This window comes from Serinus canaria, chromosome 1A (genome assembly GCF_022539315.1).
Source record: "Serinus canaria isolate serCan28SL12 chromosome 1A, serCan2020, whole genome shotgun sequence".
Taxonomy (NCBI): domain Eukaryota; kingdom Metazoa; phylum Chordata; class Aves; order Passeriformes; family Fringillidae; genus Serinus; species Serinus canaria.
Genome location: NC_066314.1, coordinates 10465855 through 10493154, shown reverse-complemented (window position 1 = coordinate 10493154; position 27300 = coordinate 10465855). Strand labels below are relative to the sequence as shown.

The 27300-nt window shown below is 37.5% G+C and overlaps 1 protein-coding gene across 8 annotated transcripts in view; it reads left to right on the top strand.

Annotated features, from left to right (window-relative positions):
* Nucleotides 1-27048, top strand: part of CD36 (CD36 molecule) — a 36160-nt gene extending 9112 nt beyond the window's left edge. For 4 of the 8 annotated variants that reach the window (XM_018910322.3, XM_018910321.3, XM_018910320.3 and 1 more), the window contains exons 2-14: nt 3979-4215; nt 11763-11923; nt 13853-13997; nt 15127-15309; nt 15447-15538; nt 15975-16021; nt 18357-18426; nt 20069-20256; nt 21085-21203; nt 22474-22547; nt 23538-23592; nt 23791-23955; nt 24644-27048. In XM_018910322.3, coding sequence (XP_018765867.1) covers nt 4096-4215; nt 11763-11923; nt 13853-13997; nt 15127-15309; nt 15447-15538; nt 15975-16021; nt 18357-18426; nt 20069-20256; nt 21085-21203; nt 22474-22547; nt 23538-23592; nt 23791-23955 — 1419 coding nt within the window. In that variant the 5' untranslated portion in view covers nt 3979-4095 and the 3' untranslated portion in view covers nt 24644-27048. Of the gene's footprint in view, nt 1-626; nt 782-3978; nt 4216-11762; nt 11924-13852; nt 13998-15126; nt 15310-15446; nt 15539-15974; nt 16022-18356; nt 18427-20068; nt 20257-21084; nt 21204-22473; nt 22548-23537; nt 23593-23790; nt 23956-24643 lie in introns of those variants that run through there. The other 4 variants (XM_018910324.3, XM_018910323.3, XM_009086862.4 and 1 more) reach the window with 3 other exon arrangements.
* Nucleotides 27049-27300: the final 252 nt, after the last annotated feature.

Genomic DNA, 27300 nt, shown 5'->3' with positions numbered 1-27300 from the left:
GTGACTTTCTCTTGCTGCTGCCAGAAGAGTCTTTTTAAACAATACATTTATTGAATCGACCTGAGATAAAGAGGTATTTAAATAATATTTCTGCAAAAGCTTGTCAAACTGGTATTATTTAATAGTGGAAATTGTGAAGGAGTAGCACGTTGGTTGATAGAGAGGTCAGTGTAAAAATAAATGGTTTTTAGATACTTTCAGAAAGAGAAGCTTTTGGTATGATGTTCATTGAACTTCCAGTAAAATAGGAACAGTCTTAGCACTTGGCAAGGAAACATTGTATCTGATACCTGAGAAAAGTCCTATTCAAAATATTCTGAAATTTCCTGATTTTTCTTACTTGAAAATACACTATCATACACTACTTGAAATACACTATCTACTTGAAAATACAATTATGCAGATATGAAAGAAGAAGTGACCAGAAACCAAGTAAGTAAGTTACCCTTTTGTCACCTTGACCTTTGACTCACTTGGATCAAACTTGGATAAAGATTGCAGTCGCTAAGTATCCTACCACGAGATGTAGGTAGTGGCTTTTAGTCAGGCTGCAAAAATAACCCCTTCCCCCAGCAGCAGTGCAACTTAACTTTTTCTTCTGGAGAAAAAAAAAGATAAAGAGGGAACTGACGTCTCTTGGAATATATAAACACTCCCCCCCCCAGTTCACAGCCTATGTGCTTGGTGGGGAGCTTTAGCTGCTTGTCTCCTGGTAACTTGATGCAAGTCATGTGCTAAGTACTTGTGTGTTCAGCTGAAAAATCAGTCGCCCTTTTCCAAGGTGAGTCACACGATACAACGTTTAAAATCAGAGGGTTTTCCTCAGGAACACTTTTAAGGTCAGTGGGGTGGAAACTCTAGAGAATATTTCTTTTTAATGCAAAATAAAATGGAAGGATTTTACAAAGCTGCCTGCAAGGAAAAGTGACATTTTACATGGATTAGTGAAATGCTTTGTTACCATGATAACAGCGGTGTTTTATGTTCAGTATGGCTTACCCATGCATTCTGTCTTTTGATATTTAATATTCTTGAAAATATAGTTGTGGAGTCATATGAATTTATAAAAAATGCATATTTTAAAGAAAATTTTCTAGCATTCACTATTGCAGTTAAAAAGCTTGAAACTATAATTTCAAAGAATATAAAATATATAATGAGATTAATTGTATTTTATAAGGGCTTGCTTTAAACTGACATGTACAGAAGTCTAAGTTAAATAGTGAAGAAAGAATTTAATAACATTTTTCATCTTTCCTTCTATACAGTTGCTTATAAATTGTCTTTCAGAGATTTGAATGGACCATTTTCATTGTTATTAAGTAATATTCTGTTAAGGATCTTTGAAACTTTATTAAAAAGTTCATACTCAACACTCTAATCTTCTTGAATAATCTTCTGGGTGAATAATCTTCTTAATCCTGTAGTCAAATCTGAGTCTAAATTATCCAATAGCCTCATAGACCATAGCTAATTTTGTTATGGTACTTTCTATTCTGCTTAAGGTATATAATTTTCACTTGAATATAAATTCCCAGAAAATTTCTTATTGGAAATTTCTACCTTAATTTTCATATTTTAATTTTAGTTCTGATAGATGAGAATAGTATGTTGACTTCTATATGAATTGGATGTTGTGGTGTAAGTGCTCTTCACTCACAGTTGTGTAATTTCTAATTTGAATTGCATAAATTGGAATGTCTAGACTACTATTACATTGTTTTTGGTGGGAGAAGGGTGAATAGTTTTCAATTTGCAGAAGCTTAGAATAGACACAAGTTGTTAGCAGTCACTTGCTTTTTTGCTGTTTATTGTTAGTGCTCATAAGAGATGCCTAGTCTGCCAAAAAAAAAAAAAATTAAATGACTAGAACAGCTTGTAGAAACTTAGGTGGAAATGTATTTTGGTGAAAAGTGTATTGCTGTGGAATTTGAAAATCTTCAGTATGTAAGTAAATGTCTGATGATACTGAAAGACCCTCTTAAATATTTCTGAAAGAACTAATTTTCATTTTAAATTTTAAAGTGTTTGTTTCCAGACCGGAAAAAAAAAATCTTCTTGTACTGGGGGAAAAATCAAATGGAGTTAGGAACTTTTCAGAATTTGATTTAATTGAGGATGTCTGCTTTTCCTCAGATTTGCTGCAATATGTAACAGCAATCAGATTTTCAAATGCCCACACCACCTACCCAATTAGTTGTCTTTTACCATTCTGTCATTGCCAAACTGAAGATCCTGATCTCAGCCTGGCTACAGCCATAAGAGATTTGGTCCTGGTGGTTGTCACTTCAAAGTTCCTCAAGTCTTATAAATTTCTAACTTAAATATGCTTTGAAATTTGTGGTTAAACCCATCCAGTCCATCAAAAAGCCTTTAATAGCTTTGGAATGGGAACCTTGTGGAAGGACCTGGTGGCAGGTGGATGGACAGGCTGGCTTTTGTAGTAAGGACAGTAGGGATATTTACCCAAGACTGCAAACAGTCTTCTGGTCATTCTGCTCGAAAATACCCAAAGAAAAATTCTTAACAGACCAAAAGATCTCCAATGTACAGAAAGAGGCATTGTTAAAGGCAAGGGAGCCATAACCTGCTCAAAAACAGGCAGAAGGTGGGTTTCCAATGCAGTTAAAGGGAGGGGTCTGGTGCCAGGTAGAGATGTGACATAACTGTGAATTTGGGGTCACAAGGGAGGACACATCAGTGCCCGCTGACCATGGTACCTGATCTGTTAGGGCAAGTTGTACATCCTTTATGTGATAAAAAGGTCACATGACTGATTAGGGAAACAGAAGACACACTGTGCCTATAGCTGCTGTACTATTTAGAAATTAATGAAGTCCTTCTGGCACTTTAGTTTTCATGAGCAAACTGGTTGAGTTGTTCTTCCACTTCATCTTTCTGTTTTCCTTTTCTCTATGTTTGACCTTGACTGTGTAATTAACTCTTGAAACTGAAACTGTGATTAACTATTGCCTGCTTTAAAATTGATTTAGAGATGTTCACAACATGTCAACAAACAGGAATTAGTAAGAATAAAAAGGACATGGACAGTGACATCTAAAACAGAGAAGGGCAGACTTTTTGTTAACTGGAGGTCTAAAGCAAATAACCAACTTGCAAATTCTGTGTATTTGATTAATTCATAATCATAAAGAATAAATTGCAAATTAGGCAGTTCCTTGTCTCAATTATTCATAAACAATAAAAAATCTGAAAAAATATTACTGGGAGCTTGTATTTTACCACTTCAGCATTAGTGTCACACTGATTTTCTTTACCACCCCTTTCACTAGGGACCAGTAAGACATATTAACATGTATGACCAGCAAATCTTATTTTCCAATGACTAAACACAGACATTTTTCTTCTGAGACTGAATAATCTTGAAATTACAGGGAGTACCTCTTTCCAGGATCGAGCTCTAGTCTTGCTTTAAAACCTCTGATTGAGTTGAGGACGTTTTTACCGGCACAAGGCAGGAGGAGCCAGGGGAGCTGATGCCAGAGCAGTGTCACTCCTGCTTCTGCCCAAAGTGGGAGCTGTGGGCACAGCAGGCTGAGATAAAAGCAGAGCTATGTATAGCCTCCTTCTTTGGCAGAGGGAGATTTAAAGATGTTTACATCAGGAAGAATGTCATATGAATAATAACAATGTCAGCTTGCCCTAATGCAACAGAGCCAAAAAAAAACCAAAACAAAAAATCCCCACCTAATTAATAAAACTTGCCAGTTTGTTTAGGCAACCAGAATGAACATAATCATATGCAATAAGCAATTGGCAATGAGCCAAAAGTACCTGCAACTTTCTCTGTTTGTTTAGTTTGTTTGGGTTTGGTTTTTTTTTGGGGTGTATTTTTACCAGCAGATGGCCACGGGCTGGCTGGGTTTCTCTTGTTATCTGCCTACCTGCTTCATGTCATGTACTTTGTACTTCGAGCTTTGGAATTTGATATTTTTGTTCACTTTCTGCTTATATTAGCAGCTTCTCTGAGGAAGAGCAGTGTGTTTGTCTGGACCAGGAAGAGAGGAAAAACCATCAAGGCTTACAGCAAGAATATTTGTCCACGGTTCACCTGTACCCTAACAGGAAAGAGGAATGGGCTGTAACAGAAACTGTGGGCTCCTCACTGGGGCCATCATCGGGGGTGTCCTGGCTATCTTTGGAGGAGTTCTAATACCACTTGGAGACAATCTTATCAGCAAAGCAGTAAAAAAGGTACCTTTTTTCTTGTTTTTCACCTCCCCAGGACATATGGTTTGTGGTTATTGAATACTCATTACTTTTAAATCTTATGTTCTGATTTTGTTTCTTTCCTTTTTTTAAATTACTTTGTAAAACATAGTTTTTAAAAATTAGGTGCTCCAAACTTCCCTGGAAATACATGCAACAACAAAATTTTAAAAAATATATTAATTATGTTCCCACATTCACTTGTTTGCTCCCTCTTGTTCTTCACATTAGAATCTAAAAAATATTGTGGTTTCAGAATGCAATTTAGAAATAAGTGGGTTTTATTTTCTTGTGTTTATGATTTTTTCTTATTTATTTTTTTTTTCCTTTTTTAAATTTTATTTTCATTCTTTGGTACTCACTCTATGCAGTTATATTCATATACTGCAAATAATCTAAACAGTCTTCTGCTGCAGAATCTAATCCTACACTTCATGTATTCACCTCACATTCTGTGATTGTATGACCAAGCCAATGTTCTTCACATGACTGGAGGATCTAACAAAATGCATCTCTCTATTTTGAGTGTGAGGATTGATTGAAGTAGAATGTTTTAGACCTGGCAGACACAGTTTTTCTCTGATTTTTAGATTATTTTCTGACCCTAAAATCTAGATTTTTATGTAAAGAATAAAATTATTTGTCAGATCTTTGGTGAAAAGTGTTCATAACTGGGGGTTTAAATCATGGAGTAATCTGGAATAAAAGTCCTGGTGTGTCCACTATGGTGACTCCTTAGAGTCATTGCACCCAGGGTTGATTCTCTGATGGGTAAAAATCTGAAAATCTTAAGATTTTTGGCTATTGCTTAGTCCTGCTATTTATCTGCTGTGGTGCTGAAGACTGTGGACATCTTGGAGACACTTATCCAAAGGCTCTTCTGGAAGTGTAGCCTTAGCCCTATAGCTGTTGTAGACAATTGAGGAGGTGAAATTTGAACTGTCAGGAAATGCTGAACTATCTCTTGAAGCCCTGGTTATATTATAGAATCATTAAAAAAAAATTGAAAAAAATGGCTCCTATAAAGCATCTTAATTTTTTTAGGTAATCCAATGAAAACCAACCTTTAGTGAGATTTTTCCAATTTTTATTGTATTTTTCCAGAATTTAAAGAATTTTTAAGGTTTATAGAGAATAAAAAAAAAAAATATCGCTAGGTAATGTCTCAACTGCCCTGCAGCATTTTACAAAAAAGTTACAAACAATTTTAATTGTTTGCCATATAGAGGAAATAACAGGTTTTCTAAATAGCATGTAAATTTAAAAATTAAAATCTCCTTACATCGAACACTTACTTATATTGATCCTGAGTGTTGTCTAGTACCATTCAATATTTTGGAGGCAAATTACAAATACTGGCAGTGTTGTGTTCATCCATTTACTAACAGTAGTGAGCCAGTTATACAGCATGGTTTGCAAATGTCTACATAGTCAATTATACCTGCATGAGTCTGTAGTGGCAGCATTAGAGGGAGTAATTTTCCCCTCAACCACTTTTTAATTTTCTTCATTGTGATCATGTTTCAGATGCTTGTACCTATTTCAAGGCAGCTTGTTTGATGTATATATACATAAAATGTATCAGTAATCACATAAAACATAAAAGAGTACATTTGTAAAGGCTTTATTTACTTAAGTAAATGGAAATGTTTTTCCCTAAGCACAGATTATTTGCTTTCTGTTCAATGTGCTGTCTATTCAGAGACACCATAGGAAACTAAGACAATTCCATTTCAGGCAAGATGGGCCCAGGTACAACAGCTGAAATATGTGATCAGTTCAGCAGATGCTCTGGAGGGACTTGAATTTAATTAATTATTTTGCTGTGTTGATGAAGGGTCTGTTAATAAAAAATAAATTTGTTATTCATTGCAGTTATATTTAAGATAAATATAGATCTGACTGCAAAGGAAATAGATCTGCCAAGCAGAGAGTGCACAAAATACTTTTATTTTTTTCTGAATTATTTCACTTTGGAAATGTAATTTTTATGGAAAATCTTTGGTAGAAACAGATCAGCTTCCATGACAAATTTGTTTGGAATTTCTTAAGAATAGTGACTATAGGACAGGAAAAGAACAAAGAGGGAGATGTTCTTTCAGATATGGCCTGTAAGCATTTAAATGGAGCAGATTGCCTAGGGAAGAGTTATAGTCACCAGCCCTGGAAGGATTCAAAAAATTAGTAGATTTGGCACTTCCAGATGTGGTTTAGTGAGCACTGCAGTCAAACTTTAAACTGGATGATCTTGGAGGTCTTTTCCAACCTTATTGAATTTATGTTTTTTCCATTTGCACTAATATGAGGAAAAATGTAAAAGACGTCCTCACCTAGTGGGTGAAAACAAAACTCAATATGCCATATGTCTAATGAAAGGTAAAAAACTGTTTCAGACACAAACAGTAAAGGCAAAATCTTGTCTTAAATTCTTCACAGTCAAAGCTTGAAAAAGACTGCTAGTTTTTCCTCTGGCTATCCTATCTCAGGAAAAATTCTATTGCATGGTAGTAGGAAAAAATTCTACATTTTTTGAGGAAATGTAAGTTCCTATCAAATGTTATTGCTAGATTAGAATAACAAATGTTGAATAGTTTTTGGACACTCCGTACTATAGCAAGACAAATTGTCCTAAATTAACTTGTTATCAAGGTTTAGTCAAACAACATTACTGTCAATTTACTCTAAAGCAAGATGAATCAAGTCCAGATGAACTTCTCTAGCATCTCCCAATGAATTGGAGGAACTTTAATTTCAAAAATCCATGCAATCAATAGGTTTTTTTGTCCTTTTCTGCTAGAAGCAGAAGTCTAACCATGCTTCTCTTAAGCTTCCCTTAAGCACACATCTTTACACTTTAGCAGCCTCATTTCTCCTTTGCTGCTGTCATTGAGAGATTAGTCAGAGTAAACATTTCAGGGTATATTGTGCTGGATCAAACTGTTTTTGAAGCAAAATGAAAGCATCTGCATGTGTACAGGAAATCTCAGGTGCCCTTAGGAACTGGACAGTCTATCAGCTGTTATCTCCTGGTGGGTGGGTGCTATCTCCACCCATGAGCAGTCCATGAGTGGACAAACCAAACAAAGTTCATGTAACATAAAACACCCAGATGCCACATCTCCATTTGTTCCAATTTATTCTCAGACATCTGTTCTTCAAATCAGAGCACATGGCTATGTTTTCTAGTCCCAGCATGCTTTCCCTGTATCTCCAAAAATTTGGATAAATTGCTTAAACTCTAACCTCCAGCAGACCACAGAGTTTAAAAAAAGATTGTATAGATATATATATATGTGTGTGTGTATGTGTGTATATATATATATATATATATATATATATATGTTCTGAATTTTTGTCAAGGCTCTTTAAAGAAACTGTCACTTGAAGAGTACACTCAAAATGACACCAGCAGCAGCACCTTGGCAGGGATCCACAAAAGATTAGTGTTAAACTATTTCAGCTCTGATACTATTCATGGAAAGGTGCCTTTGACTTCAGGACCAAAGGGCAAAAGTCCTGTACTAATTTCTACAAACACTGAATCTGCCCAAATGGGAGAGAACTTTCCATTGAGGTCTTGGGGGTTTAGAAAATTGATCTTAGTAAAGTTACAAATGAAACATGGAAGTTTCAGAGTTCTCTGCAAAGAAATACTTTGCTTGAAATTATAAAATACACCTTTTTAACTGACTCTACACAATTCAGTTGAACATCATGACTGTTGTCATTATTACTAGATATAATTATGTCTCAAAAAAAAAAAGAAAGGGGTATTCAAAACAACAAATCAGAAAGATTTTATCTGACATTGTTGGAAAAAATATTTTGATATGGCTCAATTTCTACTTTTTTGCCTTTCCCTCCTTAAAACAATATTATCTTTTTAGGCAAATGTCCCATTACTTCAGTTATGGGGTTTTTTCCCCAGCTGGGTTTAACCACTCAAAGCTATTGGTAGTGGATTCCATTGCTAGAAAAACCTTTATCACCAGTTCTCTAAGATCTTCTGCTTTCTCCCTGAGTGCAAATGCTCAGGAGCTGAACAGAAGCCACGAAATAACCTAGTATATTGAACTCCTGATGAATTGATGAATTGATAAGACAGAATAATTGCACAATGCCTCAGTGCTGTACTGGCATAGTCTCAGTTATTTTTAGGAATAAGGCCTTCAATTGTAGCTATTATTATGTTTATTCATTTGTCTCTACATATCTGTGATCTGTGACTGGCCAGATTATATCTAATTTAAAACTGTCTTTGTGACATTCATTTGCCTTCCTTACACAAACCAATGAAGCTAAAGCAACTGCTGGCTCTCAGCAGAACACAAATGATCTAACCACACATATTCCCACACTATCAATTTTAAGCTTTATTTAGTCCCACAATTCTGTTATCAAAGACTGAAAAGAAATAAAAGTTATGATCCAAAAAAGCCTGAGTAGAAAGCCTAGTAATAAGCTAATAATCATAATTTAACAAGTAATAAGAGTCATTATTCTGGCTGCAAAATGGGAGAAGATTATTTTCTTTTATTGAGCTTTACTTTTTCAGTTTTACAGAATTGTATTGTTTGTTTCCTCCAGTTTATGCATGCACAATTTTGTTACAGTCCGAAGTACTTGTGACACTTCTCAGTTCCCTAAAAATGGCATCTTTAATGCATCTGGCCAGATTCCTTGTCAAGACAGAAACTTTGTCTTAAATTTTGTGTTTCTTCATCAGAAATCACGATGGCTTCATTTACTTTGAATCAACTAAGTACAACATGTTTCTATTGCTGACTGCTCAGCATTTCTTGAATTTATCTATTGCTATTTGACCCAGTTTTAGTGGGGAGAAATTGTCAGAAGCCAAAAAGGGTCAAAGTTCCCGCTGGTTTCACTCAATCTTGCGCAGCTGGGTCGTGGTAGAACTTGGCTGTGTAGCAATGGCATTTGTGCAGCTGCTTTTGCTGACAGTAGTTAACTATTGCCTTAACTATTGCATTAAATATTGAGATATTAGAGCTGGTGCAGATGGACGAGGGAGCTGAGAAGTGTTGAATACTATCAGTTGCACATTAGCTTCCAAAATTGCTCCTCCACTCATAACATCCCAAAGCACAGCAGTGTTATCAGGGAAATGTGTAACTGCCCAGCCAGAGAGGGGGGTAATATTTAGGGATAGATCAGCAGTGATCCAACAGCAAAAACGAAGGACTTGCTGGTGTGAGGGTATTGGTCTGAAGACATGAAAAAGAGCTCCAGATTTTTATTCCACTTTAACCCACCATTTGCACTCTCAAAGTATGTGACAGAGAATCATACGCACCTCTTTTGTGGGAGAAATATGATTAACAATAATGGCTTAGTGCCACTGAAAATAATGGTCTTGTTATCTTCCTTCCCCTCCTTCTTTTGTCCTGCTGCTTCCCATGTTCTAATGCTGATTCCCTTGACACAGACCCCTGAGCCAAATGGCTGACAGGCAGAAAGGTAACACAGAAAGCAAAAAAATAAGGGACTTATGTTCCTCCTGTCTGGCAGGCAGAAACAGCTCCCTGAGGCATAAGAGCTGGTGCAATAGACAGATCAGGAACTGGGGGTTGCCAGAGCCAGTTGCCCCTTTGGCTGCCAGACTGGATCAGTTGCACCCTTGAAGCATTCCCCAAGGGTGTCCACAGTGACATCAGTGTCACAGTGAATGCTGGGCTGCAAATCCACTTTGTGACCTGGCAGAGTGCAGTGGCAGAGCTGGCAGATCATCTGCCCTACTCCAACCCCTGGCAGAGGGCTAAAAGGAGAAGGGGAATGGATGGAGGGGAAGAATTTTGAAATATACCTAACACCACTCAAAGATCTGTTAAATAGATCTGATATCACAAGGTTGAAACTTCTCTATTCTCTGTTCCTGAGTATTGTCTTCAAGAGAGATTAGTTTGTCTTGACCATATTTATGCAAGAAATTGAACAACTTGCCCACTCCCACAGTGGGAGGTCACATCCTGGCATCTGTCCCCATCTCAGAGCAGTGCTGAGCACAGATCACAGGCAGACTCTGGGCAGACTGAGTTCCACTTTTTATACCATCCTGTTTCTCCCAGATTCTTGGAGCAATTCTCTGTGAAAATGGGAAGGCCATTTCTGAACCATGTAAGCTTTTCCCTCTTCATCCAGGAGGTGGTCTGCCCATGCTGGGCCCCAGCTGGGACAGTCTTTGACGTCGTGAGTTCGAGAGGCCTCAAGATGATATAACACTTGCTGCAGCAAGGTTTCTTTCCCCTCTCACACAAATGCACATAAATCATAGCAGGCATTCAGGCAGCAAGCCCAGTGCTTTACACCACCAGCAAGGTGTTTGCAACTGCACCATACAAAGGCTTTTTTCAGACAGATCCCTGTCTGTGTTACAAGTTCTCCAAGATGAGACATTTGTTTCTAACTGCAGGAGGTGGTAACTGGCAGTACCTATTTTGTTTACCTGGTGATTGCTAAGTGAACTTTAGAGGCACAAACTTAAAATAGAAAAAAAATTAGCAACTTTTGATTTAAAATATCTTTCCTTTCTCTAGAGAGAAATTAGAGCCTTTTAATTCCTGGACTTCATGAGTTGTGCAAATTAGCTAATTCATCTTCAATCACTCTAACAAAGAAAAGCACCTTTTATGTTGGAGACATGCAGTCCAGATTTATCTTCTTATTGAAAAACACTTTTATGAATCTTTACCACCAAGGGGAAAAATTGCATTATCCCAAGGTTTGGGAAAATCCCACAGAAGAATCCTGATACAGACCAGGCAAAGCAGGCATTCCCCTGATTACATACTTTAAAACTCTCCTTCTCACTGCACAGTCCTGAGGCCCAAATTGCCATTTGCCATAGGGCTGAGTGGCACAGAGTTAAAGCTGTCGATTCCTCTAGAGGGGTTCTGGATGTACTGTTTTATCCCTTCTTCTTTAGATCTGGGAGAACTTCCTAATCAAATGTTATTGGAATTTGAGAGATTTCTTAGAAAATCTCCGTTTTGGTGACAAAAATTTTCTGCCAAAGAAAAGGTCCTTCAAGAGCCCTTAGTGATTTCTCTGGGTGCAAAATTATCCAGAGCCTGAAAAGTGCTCAGACATAGCTCTTATTTCCTCCCTTGGGCTATTTGCAGTAGATGAGGAGCAGTTTATGGATTCTGTAACCTGCTGGTTGTCATTCAGTCACTGAAGATTTCCCCTTTATAAATGATCAGTGGTTTTGGCAAGTGTTTGAGAACTGAGGGAATGCCCCTCCACAGCAATAGGGAAGCTTTGCTAGTGGCTGCATCAGCAATTGTATCAGCTTTGTGCTCATTTGTTCTAGGGGGACTCACTTCTGCTCTCACTGAGCAGGAATGTCAAGCTTCCTCCAGATGTTGGCAACTGGGCTCTACATCTCATGCTGATGCTAAAATGGTGTTTTTTCCTGTTTGCTTTGAAATCTTCAGCAGTCATCTAAAAAGCAAATGCAACTTTTCACTTGTTTCTTTTGTGGCTAATTTTAAGTTTGATTTTTGTACTTTCAGGAAGCTGTCATTGTCAATGGTACCGCTGCTTTTCAAAATTGGCTTGTGCCAGGAAGCTCAGTTTACAGAGAATTTTGGATATTCCATGTGTTAAATCCTTCAGAGGTAATGGAGGAGGGGGCTCAACCAAAACTTGAACAAAGAGGACCTTACACATACAGGTAAGAAAAGACCCTTTAATATGTGACACCATATCAGCTGAGAAAAAATTTATTTTTGAAATTCCAGCATCATACTGGAGTTAGACATGACAAAAATGCCTAAATTGCAGCTCCACACAGCAATCCCAAACTTTTTCTGGATTGGGTCTAACATAATGAAAACAAAAATAGAGATAGGTAACAGGATGTGAAGCTGCTTGCTCTTGAGAAAAACAATAATTCATTAGCCACAATATCACAGAGATAGTTGTGTTCCTTCCTGTTCTGTTTTCACCAGCTTTATAATGGGAGAAAATGTGCCAGATACCCAAACCCAAGAGATTATCTTATCATCCATGCATCACTAATAACTTATTTTAATAATGTGGTTTGGTTTTCTTTTTTCACCTTTATGACTTTTTTAGTCAATAGCTTTTTTTTTTTTTTTTTTCAAATTTTGCTTGGAAAAGCATTCCATTTTCTGAGTGGACTAGCTAGGACAGAGATGCAGGAAAGATTTATTATTTGTTTAATGTTAAATGTGATGTTGACATAGAACTAGCTGATATTTCCTGAGTTATTCGGCCAAATATTTGCTATCACTGGCACCTGTGTTAGGAAATTTTTTCCCTATGATGATAGGATATTTCTTTTTTGATAACTTTAGGGATGTATATTCTATTCACAAGGTAGTTTTCCATTGCAGCATCTTCAGCCAAAGTGCCTTTATGCCTAAACACTCACTTATCAATGGAAAGAGGTAACTTTTATTTCACAGAGTTCCTGGGAAGGCAGAGGAAAGGGTTACCTAGGAATCAGGAAAGGACAGTTAAGAAAAACTGCAGAATTTGAATTCCCACCAAACAGAAACATTTTACTCTGGTGATGATGTTGATACCTTTTTTTCTCAGGGACAAGTCTCAGCCAGAAGCATAAATCAGACTAAGTAAGAAATGATGACTATGAAATGAAGGCCCTCTCTGCTTCACTCATGCCTTCCTAGGATATTTGGTTTACCTGAGTAACTGTGACATTGAGTTTCCCTCTCAATCTCCTTTTAAATAGTTAATAATTTATTACAATGTAGAACAATTCAAAACCACATTAATTAGAAAAAAAAATTCTCCCAGCTTTTAGGCCAATAATTAAAATTACATAAATGCAAAGCAATTCTGAGAAGCCAAGATCCAGGTGCTCTTCAGGTCAGACCCACATGCATGAATACATCTGTACCACAGGGAAATGTCTCAGTTCCTTTTGAACCCCTCTACACTCACGCTGGAAGATCTGATCCTGAAGTGTCCTGAAGATCCCTTTTGGGATGGAGCACAGACTGTTATTTGATCCCTGCTGGCTGCTGTCCCCACAGAGGGGCCACCAAGAGGGTGGGACTGGAAGAGTGGAGCTAAAGCTAGAACTGCAGCAGAAATTTGGCATGACTGGCAGAACCTCAGTGGGACTGAAAGATTGCTTATAAACCTCTACATCATATTAAACATTATCAAAGTAACATCATGGGTTTAGCCTGTTTCATTGCAAGACATATCTATCAGATTAAATACCTGATTTTTTACCTTCTAATTACATGCAACCATAAGATAGCTTAGGAAATGTGACAAATCATAATTCATTTTGAAAAATTTAACAATTATAAGGTCCATTCATGGCATAAAAATACAAAGGAAATACTTGCTTTTATTTTAGTATCAAGAAATACTATTCCATTTGCCAATAAGGAAATATTTCCAAAAGAACAATATTTGCAGAAAATTGAATTTTACATGTAATCCCATGAAAAGTTTATAAACCTCCTAGTGTTTATAAAATGTTCAACATTCATTTTACTAAAATGTTCATCAACTTTTCAAAAGCCTTCAGTCAGGTGTGGTTATGTGCTTTCTCAAAAGTCAAAGATTAAAAATATTCTCTGTTTGTGTTTTGTATTTCCAGGGTGAGATATTTACCCAAAGTAAATGTCACGGAAAGTGAGAATGGCACGATATCCTACATGTTGCCTAATATTGCTAATTTTGAACCTGATAAGTCTGTTGGGACGGAAAATGACACCTTGACCATCCTCAACCTCGCTCTTGTAGTAAGTAAAGAAAAAAACCTGCAAATGTTGAGGGAATAGGGGAGAAGTTCATAGAATTATAGAATGGTTTAGGTTGGAAGGGACCTCAAAGACCATCTAGTTCCAGCCCTTTTGTCCTGGGCAGGGACACCTTTCACCACAGTGTGTTCAAAGCTCAAAAAACATCCTCCTAGTCAATTTTAACATGGGAATAAATCAAGAGCTTGTGGATGGCTTCCCTTTGAGCGTGAGCATGAACATGTGCATGTACAGCATGAACAGTTCAGGGTGGATTTCCCGTGCTCTTTCCATAACACCCTCAGATCTGCCTGGCAGGGGAGGCTGCATTGATTCCCACACCCAGGGTCTGCATGGCCTTGCCACCACAAATCCTGGGCCCCATGGTGCAGTCCTGGAGCTCTCCTGTCCTACTGAGCATTAGTTCTTCAAAGAACACAGGGATCTTCACCTAGAGTAGAGGTGAAGAGCCTTTTTAGTCCAGGTGTTTTTGTCTTATCACAGGCTGAGAATGTTTGCCTTTGACTAATATTTACAGTTTTTGTACTTGTATTCAGCTCTAGTTGTGTTGCACCAACTTTCTGGTGTTTGCATGAGTGCTCAGGATTGTGTGTGAAGGTGTCTGCAAGGGGCAGAGTATAAAGATTGTTGGTGCAAATACAAAATAGAACCATTCCAGCAGTCACAGAATCACAGATGTGCCCATGTTGGAAGGCACTTCAGAGGATCATCTGATCACAGCTTTTATTTTGTGAAATCATTGCTTGCAGCTGTTCAGAAGCCCATCTGGCCACGGTCCTGGCAACTGGCTCTCAGTGGTCCTGCTTGGGCAGGGGTTGGACCAGAGGGTCTCCAGGGCTCCCTGAGAACTTCAGCTGTTCTGTCGTTCTGGGATTAGGGCTGACCTAGTGAACTCATGCAATCAGTCAAGAAAAATTTTCTGCTTTTGTGTAACTTAAGGCCAGTAATTGTTTTGTTAAGAAGTGTCAGTTTTATGTAGAAACTTAACTTCAGGGGAGTTGTAAATCTGGGAATGGGCTTTGGCAGATATTTTTTGGAGTCAGTCTCTGTGACTTTAATTCAAAGCACATGCAAAATTTTTCACTAAACATTTACTTTTTTGCCATTGCAGGCTGTACCTTCCGTGTTCCCAAGCACTTTCATGCAATCTATCATAAACACTTGGGTTAAATCATCCAATGCAGCCATACTGCAGAACAGAACAGTCAAAGAAATACTGTGGGGATACACAGATCCCTTCCTAGACATCATCCCCTTACCTGGTGTGAAGTCTTTTGTGGGAGTCTTCTACCCAGTAAGTGAAACCAATGAGGGGGCAATGCCTTCAGTTATCATTCTGTGAATAAAACTTAAGAAAGCTGCTCTGAGGAAGAAAATGCTGTAAATTTGTTCAATATTTCTAACTGTTATTCCTTGTTGCATCTGTTGTAGTATAATGAGACAACCGATGGACCTTACACTGTGTATACTGGGACAGAAGATATTGCACAAACAGCAATAATTGAAAGCTATAAAAATAAAAGGTATCATAACATTGTACAGTAAAAAAAAAAAAAAAGCATTTTCAAGGTATGGCTTTTAATACTTGATTCACTAGGAGCTATAGATAAACAGAAAAAAACTTCAGTGATTCAAAGGAAACAGGATCAAGCTTTGGGCTTGCCAAAATCATCACTTTCTTTCAGTTGTTAATAGTTCTGTTAGGAGCTTGGACTTAAGACAGTTATTGATTCTTTGATACAAGTATTTACTTCTGTTTTGTATTCTTAAGTAGATAGATTCCTTTTAACCTCTTCTAATGGATCCTGTAATTTATCTGAATTAATGAACATCTCTGTGCTTGGCCTTTGCTAATGGGTCAGGATATCCAGGAACAGTTATATTTGGTAATACAGGTAACCAAAGTACTTACATGGTAAAATCTATTACATGCAGCATGACTTTTATTTTATCTTACAGGACTCTTTCATACTGGAAAGGCCACTGTGATATGGTTAATGGCACAGGTGAGCCTATTAAAGCTTTTTGAAATTTCAACACTTTTCTTGACATTTCAAGGGATTAATGCATTACAATATTTAAATTAACTACCCTGCTCTTTGCCAGGTCTGTATTCTGTATACTAAACATCTATATATATGCAGACATACTACTACTATGGTGAATGCATATGTGTGTATCTATTAAAATACATGAATTTTTTATTACTGCACATCATTTTATCTATTCTTGCACACAGCCTCTACATCTAGAGTGAATGTGGAAGAGAAACAAAATTATCCAGTTCTCTTGTTTCTACTAATTATTTTCATATCACAATATAATTAAGTGTCTGTTTCTATGCTATAGTAGTTGAAAATCATCTTGGCATTTTAATAATGCACATTCATTTACACTGTTGCAAATTTAATTAAATGCGCCAGAATGGATATCCTGATATATGAAAAGAAATTGAGGCAACAAAGGAGGAGGCTGTCAGATGACTGGCTTGTAGATCACAAGAAAATGAAAAGGGTGAAGAATAAAAGTAGTTTAGACTGGGATGAATAAGCTATAGAAATTATTTTTGAATTTTCTTTTGGAACGCATGGGTAAACAGCTGAGTTGTTTAAGATGCATTTGTTCAAGGTGATCTATTTCTCTTTGGTTAGTGAAAGCATTGCTGTGAGGACACCACAATCTGTAGAGCTGAGGCTGGCATGTGTCTTGGTGGAGGCCTTTGCAGAAAGCTCAGTAAATGAAGGCTTTTGTGTTGGGTTGTTTTGTTTGGATTTTTTCCCCTCTGTTTTCCATTCTGCTTTACCTGGCATAAATAATTTTCCTTTTAACCCAGACTGTGCAACAAAATATTTTGAAGTATTTAAAATATACCACAAGAATCTGATTTTCCAAAACTCTGTGAGCCACAGGATTAGTTAGTTTTTAAACCATGTAAGTAATTTTATAAGAAACAATATTATCTTACATTCTAGGACTTCCCCTCTTTCTTATGGGGCCTGGCATTTTTTTTTTTTTTGCTTTTTTAGCCAGGGTCAGCTTTTTTGTTTATTCTTCTTCTGTAACTGATGGAATAAACATCTGCTACAAACTAATTAAGTGCTCCAGTACAGTGAAAATGGGCTTTTACTTGTGAGCAAAGATTGCTGCACAGTTCACAAGGTCATTCAGTGGGGCATTGCTGTATTTGGAGATGCAACAGGTTTAAAAATCTTGTAAGTGTGAGAATTCGACCTTATCTTGTAAGCTTTCACACAAAAGCTCAACAGGTACAGTATAGGAAAATACATAGATAAAAATATAAAACAGTATATTTGTGTGGGGCTTGACAGGGCTCCACATTTTCCAACCTTACAAGAATGCCAAGATTTAGAAACAGAGTGTGTGTTTAGGATGATCTCGAGTGTTTGAAAAAAAAGTGCTTCTGTCAGCAGTGGGCAAGTGGCAGTATGTAATTTGGCCTTCATGTTCTTGCCAGCTGGATCCAAAGACATCACAGATGCAATTGCAATTTGCAATTGTTTGGTTATGGCTGCTGCCTAAGAAACTAAACAGAAATTGTCACAAAAACTAACAAATGTACTGGTTAAAGGTTTGTTACAACACCTTAATTGGGAAAATGGCAGAGGCTCCTCTTACATAACTCTGGGCGCTTGCAATGCAGAAATACAAATCTGAATCTCTGCACTCTTTCAGAGCAAGTGGAGAGAAACAACACCAAAGTGCTGCTCCTCTGACTTATCTTGCATTTCTAAAATGGAGAGAGGTGGACTGTGCTCTAAAAGTGGCTTCCTCCTCTCCATTAGTTCTAGAAGGACCTCAGCTTAGAGACCCACTTGAGCAATCTTTCGTGGAAAAGGTTTAGCACTGATTATTAAATAGACAGTGTTGAAATCTAAAGCTGTGTTTCTTGTAAGCACTGTCAGAATTGCAGGTGACTCAAGCATCTTCAGGAGGGTTTAGGTCTATAAATCTAGGTGCATAATGGCAACAGGTTTTTGGCTTCATATTAAGCAGTTTTGTTGTGTTTTTGTTTGTTTTTTTTTTTTTTTTTTTTTTTTTTAATATCCTCTGTTTTAAATGGGCTTGATCATATAGCTTCAAATCTGGAGGCAATAAAGCCCTGCTGCTATATCTTGGCTCGCTTTCAAAAACAATTACATGTTATCTGTGAAATGCCTGTCAATGTGCAATAACTTACATAAACGTTTTCCCACAAATGACTCATATTGTTTACTTTCATCACAGCTTTACAGAAAAGTAACAACTGAGTATTGAGCTAGAAATTAAATCATGTCTTCCAAGCAGAATTTCTTTCAAGCTCTTGTTTTATTTTATTCACAGATGGAGCATCCTTCCCACCGTTTGTTAAGAAGGACCAGGTACTACGCTTCTTCTCCTCTGACATCTGCAGGTAGGCTGCTCCCTTCCTGGGGTGTGGCACAGCCAAGTGTGCCTCTGAGTGCTCTTTGTTTTCAGAGGGGGGCTGCAGTGGCTGTGCCTGGGCTCAGTCAACCAGGCAGTGCAACAGAAACCTTGCATCTAAAACACAAGTGAAGTTGTGGGTTGTGCCCATGATTCAGAGCCTGATTCTACCACTTTTATGTCAAGTAGCAAGCTAATACAATGCACTTTATTTCAGCCAGTTACAGATGTGTATTCAGGAAAATGTGACATTGTGAGCTCTTAGAGATCTTTAAAAGGCACTGAGGGCCACAGGGTTCAAAGTCAGGAACTGCTAAGGTCAGGAGCCAGCCTTGTTTGATCTGAGAAGGCAACAGGTACAGCAGGATCCAGTTAGGCCCATCTTAGGCATGTTGAAAAAATCATTTATGCAGAACAGTGTTTACTGTCATTCAATAAATACTCAAAATTGTTTTCTCACAGGATATTTTTACATATTTTATTTTTATATATTTACAAACAAATAAGCCTGCTTAATACATCCCGTGCTGATGACTTTTAAGCCTGCTGCTTCTGCTGGGCTTTCCAGCATCCCCAGGTTCTCCAGTGGGATCACTGAAAGGAATGTTAAACGTTTAAAGTGCATCACAGTGTATTTGCTTTGAGAGGTTCAAACCCTTTATTTATTTTGCTGCCTGGAAACAGATGCTTCCTTTTTACTAGGTTTAAAGTGGGTCATTTGCTTTGCAGAGTGTTTTTTTTAAAAAAATCAGTGTTTTTACATGAAATTAAAGGGTTTTTTTGCTGAAGCAATTTTATCCACAAACTGGAAAACATTTCCCAATTCATAGAAAACAGAATTCTATGCAGGGGAGAAATTATTAAATTCTTTGTATTGATGGCACACACAATTTGAGAAATCCCTCTGGCCATTTAATTTTCACAATTCATGAACAGTAAAGGACAATAAAAATTTTCGAAGGTCCTGAAGAAGCAGGGTCAGGAAAAATTGTTCTGTCCATGTTGCAAAACCCTTCTTTTGTTTGGCTGCCTTACAAAGTATTGGTGCCCTGGTTACATTACTGGGTAGCAACCATACCTCTGTATCAGCTGATACTGGATTAGCAAAAAGAAGCTTAAGAAGTTTTCTGATTCATATGAAACAGAATAAGGTTATATGCAAGATGCTATCTGCATCATAAAGTTTAGATTACCATAAAGTCAGCAAAAAACTATATCAGAGATGCTTTATATGGATAAGCATCTCTACTGTAGTCCAGAAACTCTCAAAAACCTCATAGTGACTGCAGGTGTAGCTGTGTGTAGAGAAAAGAGATCTCAATTAATTTGTTAGTTTTGTCTATATTGCTTACCATTAGTATTTGAAGTTTTGTCTGTTGTTTTGTGTATTTTCATGTTCACCACTGAGCTTGTACATCCTTAAGTGAAGGTGTGGAATATTCTCCATCACAGAGAAACATCCCTACAATTTGCTGAGCAGTGTGCCAGGAGCCTGGACACTGGGTCCCTGGAGAGGGGGGAGGTTGTTTATTTTAAGAGAGAGGCTGCTGGAGGGAACCTTCAGCAGCATTGCCACGAATTTAGACTTTAATCCAAAAGGTTGAAACACATTTCTCCTCTTTTGTGTTCAGATCCATCTATGGAGTTTTCCACAGCCAGCAGGTGGTGAAGGGAATCACACTGTACCGTTTCGTGGTTCCTCGCGAAGCATTTGCAGCTCCAGATGAAGTCCCAGACAATTATTGCTTCTGCACAGACCTAGAAATATCACAGAACTGCACCGTAGCTGGAGTCCTGGACATCAGTGCCTGCAAAGCAAGTATGGTGGTGACACAGTACTGCCACACAAGCCATTTAACTGGGGACAAGACCCTTGTCCTGTAGCTGAGGTGTTATCCAGGATGTTTGTCTGGATTTTTTCACAGGTTGCCTGTGAGAACCCTCATATTTCTGCAGCCTCATTGCCCAAAATGAGGACTGTGATTTTTCTGTATTTTGCATAGTGCTGTGCAAAGTTGGGATACCATGGATTGTGTACTGAAACTGCAGGAGTGTGTGTAGAGAAAGGAAAGGAGGGGCACTGTGTAAAAGCCAGAGATAGTTCAGCACCTTGTGTCTGAGGCAATTCACACACATGGCAGGGGTTGGTATCTCCACAGTTGTATGTAGGTACACAGACAGTACTGGCTCAGAGTGGTGTTGGTACAATAAATACATACTGAGTCTGCACTTTGTGCAGAGTGGACTGTGAGAGGTCCCTTCAGGCTCAGACAAGATCATGAAGGTGGGCAGGGACAGTGACAGTCATGTCCTCACCTCAGCATGAAACTGGCAGCACTGCCAGCTCCACAATGGAGACACAAGACAAGCAGGGTTTGTAATTGCAGTTTATTTTATTATACAAATTTCCCTCATGACAGCAAATAAATCACAAAAATGCTCAAATTTTGGCATTTTTTTGGTTTGGGTTGGGGCTTTTTGATTTTATTATTTTTTTGGGCGGTGAGGCTAGACTATTACATTTTTATCAGGATTGTACATCTATATAGCAAAACTGTGTTTAGAAAATGACCTGTGAAAATGAGTGCCAAAGTAAAGCTTAATGATTCAAGAGAGTTTGTTTGTTTGTTTTTTTGTTTTTTAACAGAAAGACCAGTATATATCTCTCTTCCTCATTTTCTTCATGCAAGTGATTCTGTATTGAACAGCGTGGAAGGCCTGAGCCCAAATGAAGAGGAGCATGAGACATATCTAGACATAGAGCCTGTAAGTTCAAGTATTTAATACTTGTACCTTGGGAAACTTGAAATGTTTAATAGTAGCAGAGTGTGCCTTTTACCAGAGGGACAAGCAGAAGATGCAATATCTTCATGCTTGCTTTTCCAAGGTCTGCTCTCCAAGTGGTATGGTTTCAGCAGGGGAAATTTAGAGCAGAACTTTATTTCACTCTGACCTTCAAAGTTTAGAAAATCTGTTTTGCTTTTTACTTATTGGGAACATGGGATTGAATAGATTCTGCAAACTGTGAAGTATGTTGTAGCTTTTATATGATTTTCAGGTACTTTCAGAAAATTATGTTTTTTGAAACTTCTGTTTCCTCTACAATTATTTTTTTTAAAAAAATCTATAGCCATTTTTTGGATCATTACTAACGCAAATGAAACTAAATAAACAGAGATGAATTTATTTCTTATTGCTAGAACTGTGAAGAGTATGATTTAAATAGACTTAATTTAAGTCTTTGTAGCTTGAATTGTCCAGCAGATCCCAAACAGAATGAATTTATTTTGACTTCTTGAAAATTTACCTCTATTTCTGTTTCAGTGATTCAGATCTTTAGGTGTACTTACCAAAGTTTTCTGAATTGTGTGATGAACTCAAAGGTTCCAAAATTCTATCTTGGGCTTACTTTGAATGAAAAAGTAAAATTAATAATTTCTCACTAAAATTAGGCAATTAAGATATACAACATTAATGAGGAGAATTGAAATTAAATCTTTGTTTCACCTTATTTGAAATAGAGATATCAACCAGATTTTCCTAAATATTACACAAAGTTTTCAAGAATCACAGCCTTTTTTTGTGAAAGACAGAGAGTAGAAGAAAGATATGAAGAAAATATTTGACCTTTGTTTACATCTGTTTGTCCTGAAATGAAAAGTTTGTTTTCAGCCCTATGAAAGTTAAATATCCTTCATTTCAAAAAAGAAAAATTAGCTGATTTTTGGTGGAAAAAAACCTCCGAGACATATCTTTACACAAAATATGCCATGACTGATTTAGCAGTTTTAACTTTGTCTTCAGGTTTAAACAAATTACAAAAGTAACTATGGAAAAGTCAAAAAATTAGATCTTCTATGAGAAATAGGAAATCCTTAGAAACGTTACCATTTCATAGAAATTAATCCTTCAAAACATAAGGATAAAATGATCCCAAAGTGTATATGGACTTTTTGACACAGTCCATATATAGACTTTGGCATCTAATTAACAAATTTAAATTAATGTCTCGTTGGATGTTTTTCACTGCTTTTAGGTGACTGGTTTTACACTACGATTTGCAAAAAGGCTGCAAGTAAACCTCCTTGTGAGGCCTTCAACAAGAATTGAGTAAGTGCTACTTCTTTATTTTATTTTTAAAGAATTATTTAAATGGGCTGATTGGTCTATGAGAGCATCAGAAGAAATGTGTTGGAAAAGAAGGAAGAAAAATACTTCCCCAAAGCTTGTTGAGTGTAAATCTTCCCAAGCAGGACACTGCCCAGGTATTTTAACACACATTTTATTTCCCTACAGAAGCTTCCAAGGCAAAATTTTCTTAAAAATATCATTCTTATAAAACCCAAATGGGGCCATGAGGATGAACAAAAAGACAAACTATTTTCTGTAATAAATCCAATGAGAAAGATAATTAATGTATTCCCTGTCACTAGATGGTTTTATCATAAGTGTAAATGTTTCTCTAGTTTTTTTTTTCTCTTCATTGGCCCAAATGTACATGGATAAAAATCTTGTACAAATGATGGATAAGTATCCTGTACATATGAACACCACACAGATCTTTATCCCTGTCTATGTCTGACTGCCCATATACAGAAGATTAGACAGGAAATGATGGTTGCCCAATGTCGCCCTGATTTTTTAAGATTTTCTAAGTCTTCTATGTTGACATTTTTGTAGAGAACTTTCTTACACACTTTCTGTAAACAACTGATTGTTTTGCACTCTTTTATGGAGGAGGAGAAATTCGATAGACTGTTAGTTTGTCTAGTGGCACTGTCACCCTCCAATCCATTGTCACTTATGGAAATCTATAAATGCTGGAGTCAGAAATTAAACTTCCCTTTTTTCTTCACCTTGGGAACAGAGGTGTGCACTTGTGTTGTTTCGTGTCCTATAGTGACAGCCCAATGTGTAAAATGGCTGCTATTAATTGGAGTTTTGGTTTGTTTTGTTTTGGTTTTGTCACTCCAAAAGTATATTTAAAAGGTACATCTGAAAGACAGAAATATAGGTAGGGAAGGAAAAAAATGTTTATGTAGAGAGTGGGCTTATGTAACAAACTGAAAGTAACATGCTATACTTTTATTCTCATTTCAGGCCTTTAAAAAAAGTTAAAAAGCCCTATGTGTTCCCCGTTCTTTGGCTAAACGAGGTTGGTATATTTTATGTCTATTAATATTCCCTGATTTGAAACAAGCAACTAAAAAAATCCACCTAGCTTTTTCAGTCTTGGTGGCCTGAAACTGGGTAATAAAACTCATTCTGTGATTTGCACCACACCAAGAGTATATTCAGTAAGTGAGGTCTTACATTTGTACCTTTCACTGATGCATTTCTTGCACTGTTTCAGTCTGCTGTTATTGGGGATGAGAAAGCAGAAATGTTCAGAGGTAAAATCTCCAGTCGGCTCCAGCTGCTGAGCATGCTGCAGATGGCATTGATGATTGGAGGCTCTGTGCTGTTCCTGGCCTTCATGGGGTCCTACTTCATATGCAGGTCAAAGAAATTAAAATAAGTAAGTAAGCCTTTAACAGCTCAGTCCTCAGCCATGACTTCTTCTCAGGGTTTTAAGAGTTCAGAATCGTTACCTATTTCGCTGTTCTTATTTTTTACATGCTAGAAAATCCAGCAGTTGTTCTGTAGGAAACCATCCAGGTAATTGGCCTAATATTTTCAAGTTCTCTTCCCATCCTAAATCATTCAGGATGCTCTAAACTCAGGGGAGGTCATCGGGAACTTCATCACAAGAGCAACATTTTTGTTTGTTGTGATTTCTTTAAAATTGACATTTTGTCCAGCACTGCTAAACTGCTGTGAAGTGTCCTTCAGTACCTTTCTGAGAGGCCACACAGCTGCAGATTGCTGTGCTCTTCCAGGACATCCTCCTCTCTGAGGTCCAGAGAACCCACTGTAAATGACACTTTCTAGGGAGTGCTGGTTTCTCACTTTTTTCTCTCACTGGTGCATCACTCTAATGTTAGTCTGACATACCTAGCTCACAGAGGCAAAATACTCCCATCAGGGCAGGCTGACCAAGTGGTGAATTAATGTGCTCATACCTGGGGAAGCAAACACATTTTTGGAGTTATTTAAAAGAAGTGCAGAGACATGAACATTATGGTGGAAAGTATGGTGTACTAAAGTATTCTTAAGCTGAAGACTTACCTCACCATATGCTGAATTCTGATTTTATTTCACAACAGGTGAAAAGACTTCAGTGGCAGTCAATGTTTAATTGAAACTTCAGCTAAGCAGCTTGTTAAAATTCAGAGACAAAAGGTATGATTCAAGGCACAGTCAATCCATGTGCCATGGAATTCAACATGTTTTTCCATTTTGAGAAGACCAGCTTACTAACTGATGTTTTCGAAGGTCCACACTTCTGACATCACTAAAGAGGCCACTGTGGAAACCACACTATCAAAAGACTTTATTTAAAACTTGTTATACATTATAAATTGCAGCCATGCAGACTGAAGTTGAGGTGCAGTTGGATTTTAGTCCACCTTCTGCCATTTATGCAACTTGCTACTCATTTTCTTCTGGAATTGCAAGAAAACAAAAGCCGCTTGCTGATGTTCCATCTCTGAGCACAGGCTGGGAATGACAACACTTTGGAGCTCATGCTGTGCTCTAGCTGCTCTCATTGCAATATTTCTCTCTGTTCCTTCAAGGAATGGAAACTGCTGCAATAGTACTGCTCTCTGTCCTCTGTTCATGGATGTGACTTGCATTGAATGTGAAGTTTATTATGTAAAGTTACTAACTGTAATACATGAAGTTTATAAAAGACTTACTAAAACACGTGGTTCATACATTTTATATGGAGATGGCCCATAGATACACCACCGTCATCCATATGCTGATAGAGCTCATCAGCATTTGGCTCCACAGCTGTTTATTAATCTGAACCACTCCCTAACTCTCAACCTGCTCCACTGCTCTTCCTGTTGTCTCCTGTGAGCTTTTATTTCTGGCTCTTGTTTGAACAGCCTTTGCACTGCCCTAAGCCCACTTGGCCTGAGGCTTCCCTTGGAGAATGATCTGATTCTGACAGGCCAAGATAAAATATTCCAAAATGCTTCAGAGACAAGAAGGACCGAGATAATGATTTTTGATCAAACATCAGAGGGTTCCCCTTGCTACAGAAGCACGTAAATGAAAACAGGTAGCCCAAATTACTTGCTGATAAACCACCTGCCACAAGGAAACTTGTGCAACCATTGCACAAATGAGGTGCATCAGCTTGTAGACAGGTAGCAAACACTGACATATCCATAAATATTGACTTTTTCATTTGATCTGAATGCTGTATTTTATTCTGAGAGTAAATGGGGCAAATACAGAGTGTTACTGGGTCTCTTTCCATGGATTTAATAAATTCAGAACAAGAGCCTAGGTTCAGCATTTTCTAAGATTTCTTTTTGGATATTTTATCCCCTTATTTAAGAGCTGCAAAGAAAAAGGGGAATTGAACATGGCCAGCCTCTCACATCCTGCTGTTTGGAAACAATGCTACAATGGACTTTAAACCAGAAAGTTGCTAATAAAGTACAATGTCTTTGGCTGGGTATCTTTAGTAAGGTGTTCTTACCTTTGGAAATAAAGGGAAAATCCAACTGACTATAATGCTGGTGTTTTATTCCCTTGTTCCTCATGGACAAAGTTTTGTAGCTATCAGTAGAGCTGATGAGTCACAGAAATCCCAAGACATTATTCTTGAAGGTGAGGTCTGTGAGGTAAATGGCTGCACTCTCCTTCCAGCTGTGAGCTGGAGCTGCCAGCTACCAGGGCAGCTGGTGTGACACTGGAGGGAAGGGCTGCTCTCAGCCCATGTATTCAATTACTTATGGTGCTGGCTAGTCAATGAAAAACACCTTTTTCTCCTATTCACATCATTGCTGGTGTCACATGTGATGCTCTGTTCCCATATTAGCCTGGGGACAATTTGACACAACTGAAGCCATCCCTAGAGTCCTATGGACTGGTCAAAAAAGGATGGGGACAGCTGAAGTCATTAACTCACATCTTCTCTGAGATAAACACAGCTCTGCTGTGGTTCAAGATCTGACACCAACTTTCTATAATAAAAAGTCTTTTGTGTCAGGATCTAACGTGAAAGGAACAACAGAAGTGCTCCTGTAGTTTTTGATATGCTAACATTTCAACTTCATTTTATTTGACTTCAAGTACATTGTCAGTAAGTTAGTGTTTGCTTTACCAGTGTTATTTAGTGCTGTGTGCTGCTCCAGCAGAAGTGATCCAGCAAGTCAGGCCATGATTTTAAATGTCTCAGGGCCAAATTTTATATGGTTTGTCCATATGTATAATCTTATTGATCTAAATGCAGGTTTGGGCCTTTAAGCTATGTCCAGCACCTAGACTGCACTTGAATTGTAATTTTTAGTTACTTCATCCAAAGCATCAGTTACAGTTATTGTTAATTCATGATACTAAGGAAATGTTAGGTATTTACATTTGTTCAAACAGTGCAGGGTAAACTTTCATTAGAAACATAAATGAAAATACAAATAAAATAAAGCTCAAATATTTTTTCTGATATCCTTATATATAATTGTAAATAAAGCCTTCTGTGTTGAATAATTAAGTTCTTGTGTCTCTTTTCTTGGTATTTTGGGGTATGTTTTCTTTTTCTAGAAAAGTACTTTTGGAAACTGATGAATAACTGAGGCTATTGTGGCATTCACATTCTCTGAACAGAGAGAGATAATTCTCTCTCTCCAGTTTTTTCCTAGAGAAGCACAGAGAGAAGAAAAACAATTCTTATCTTTACTTGCTGCACCTGTTGTTTTGCACATATAGAACATGTTGGGAAGATTGTTTACCAGAAGTGAGTGCT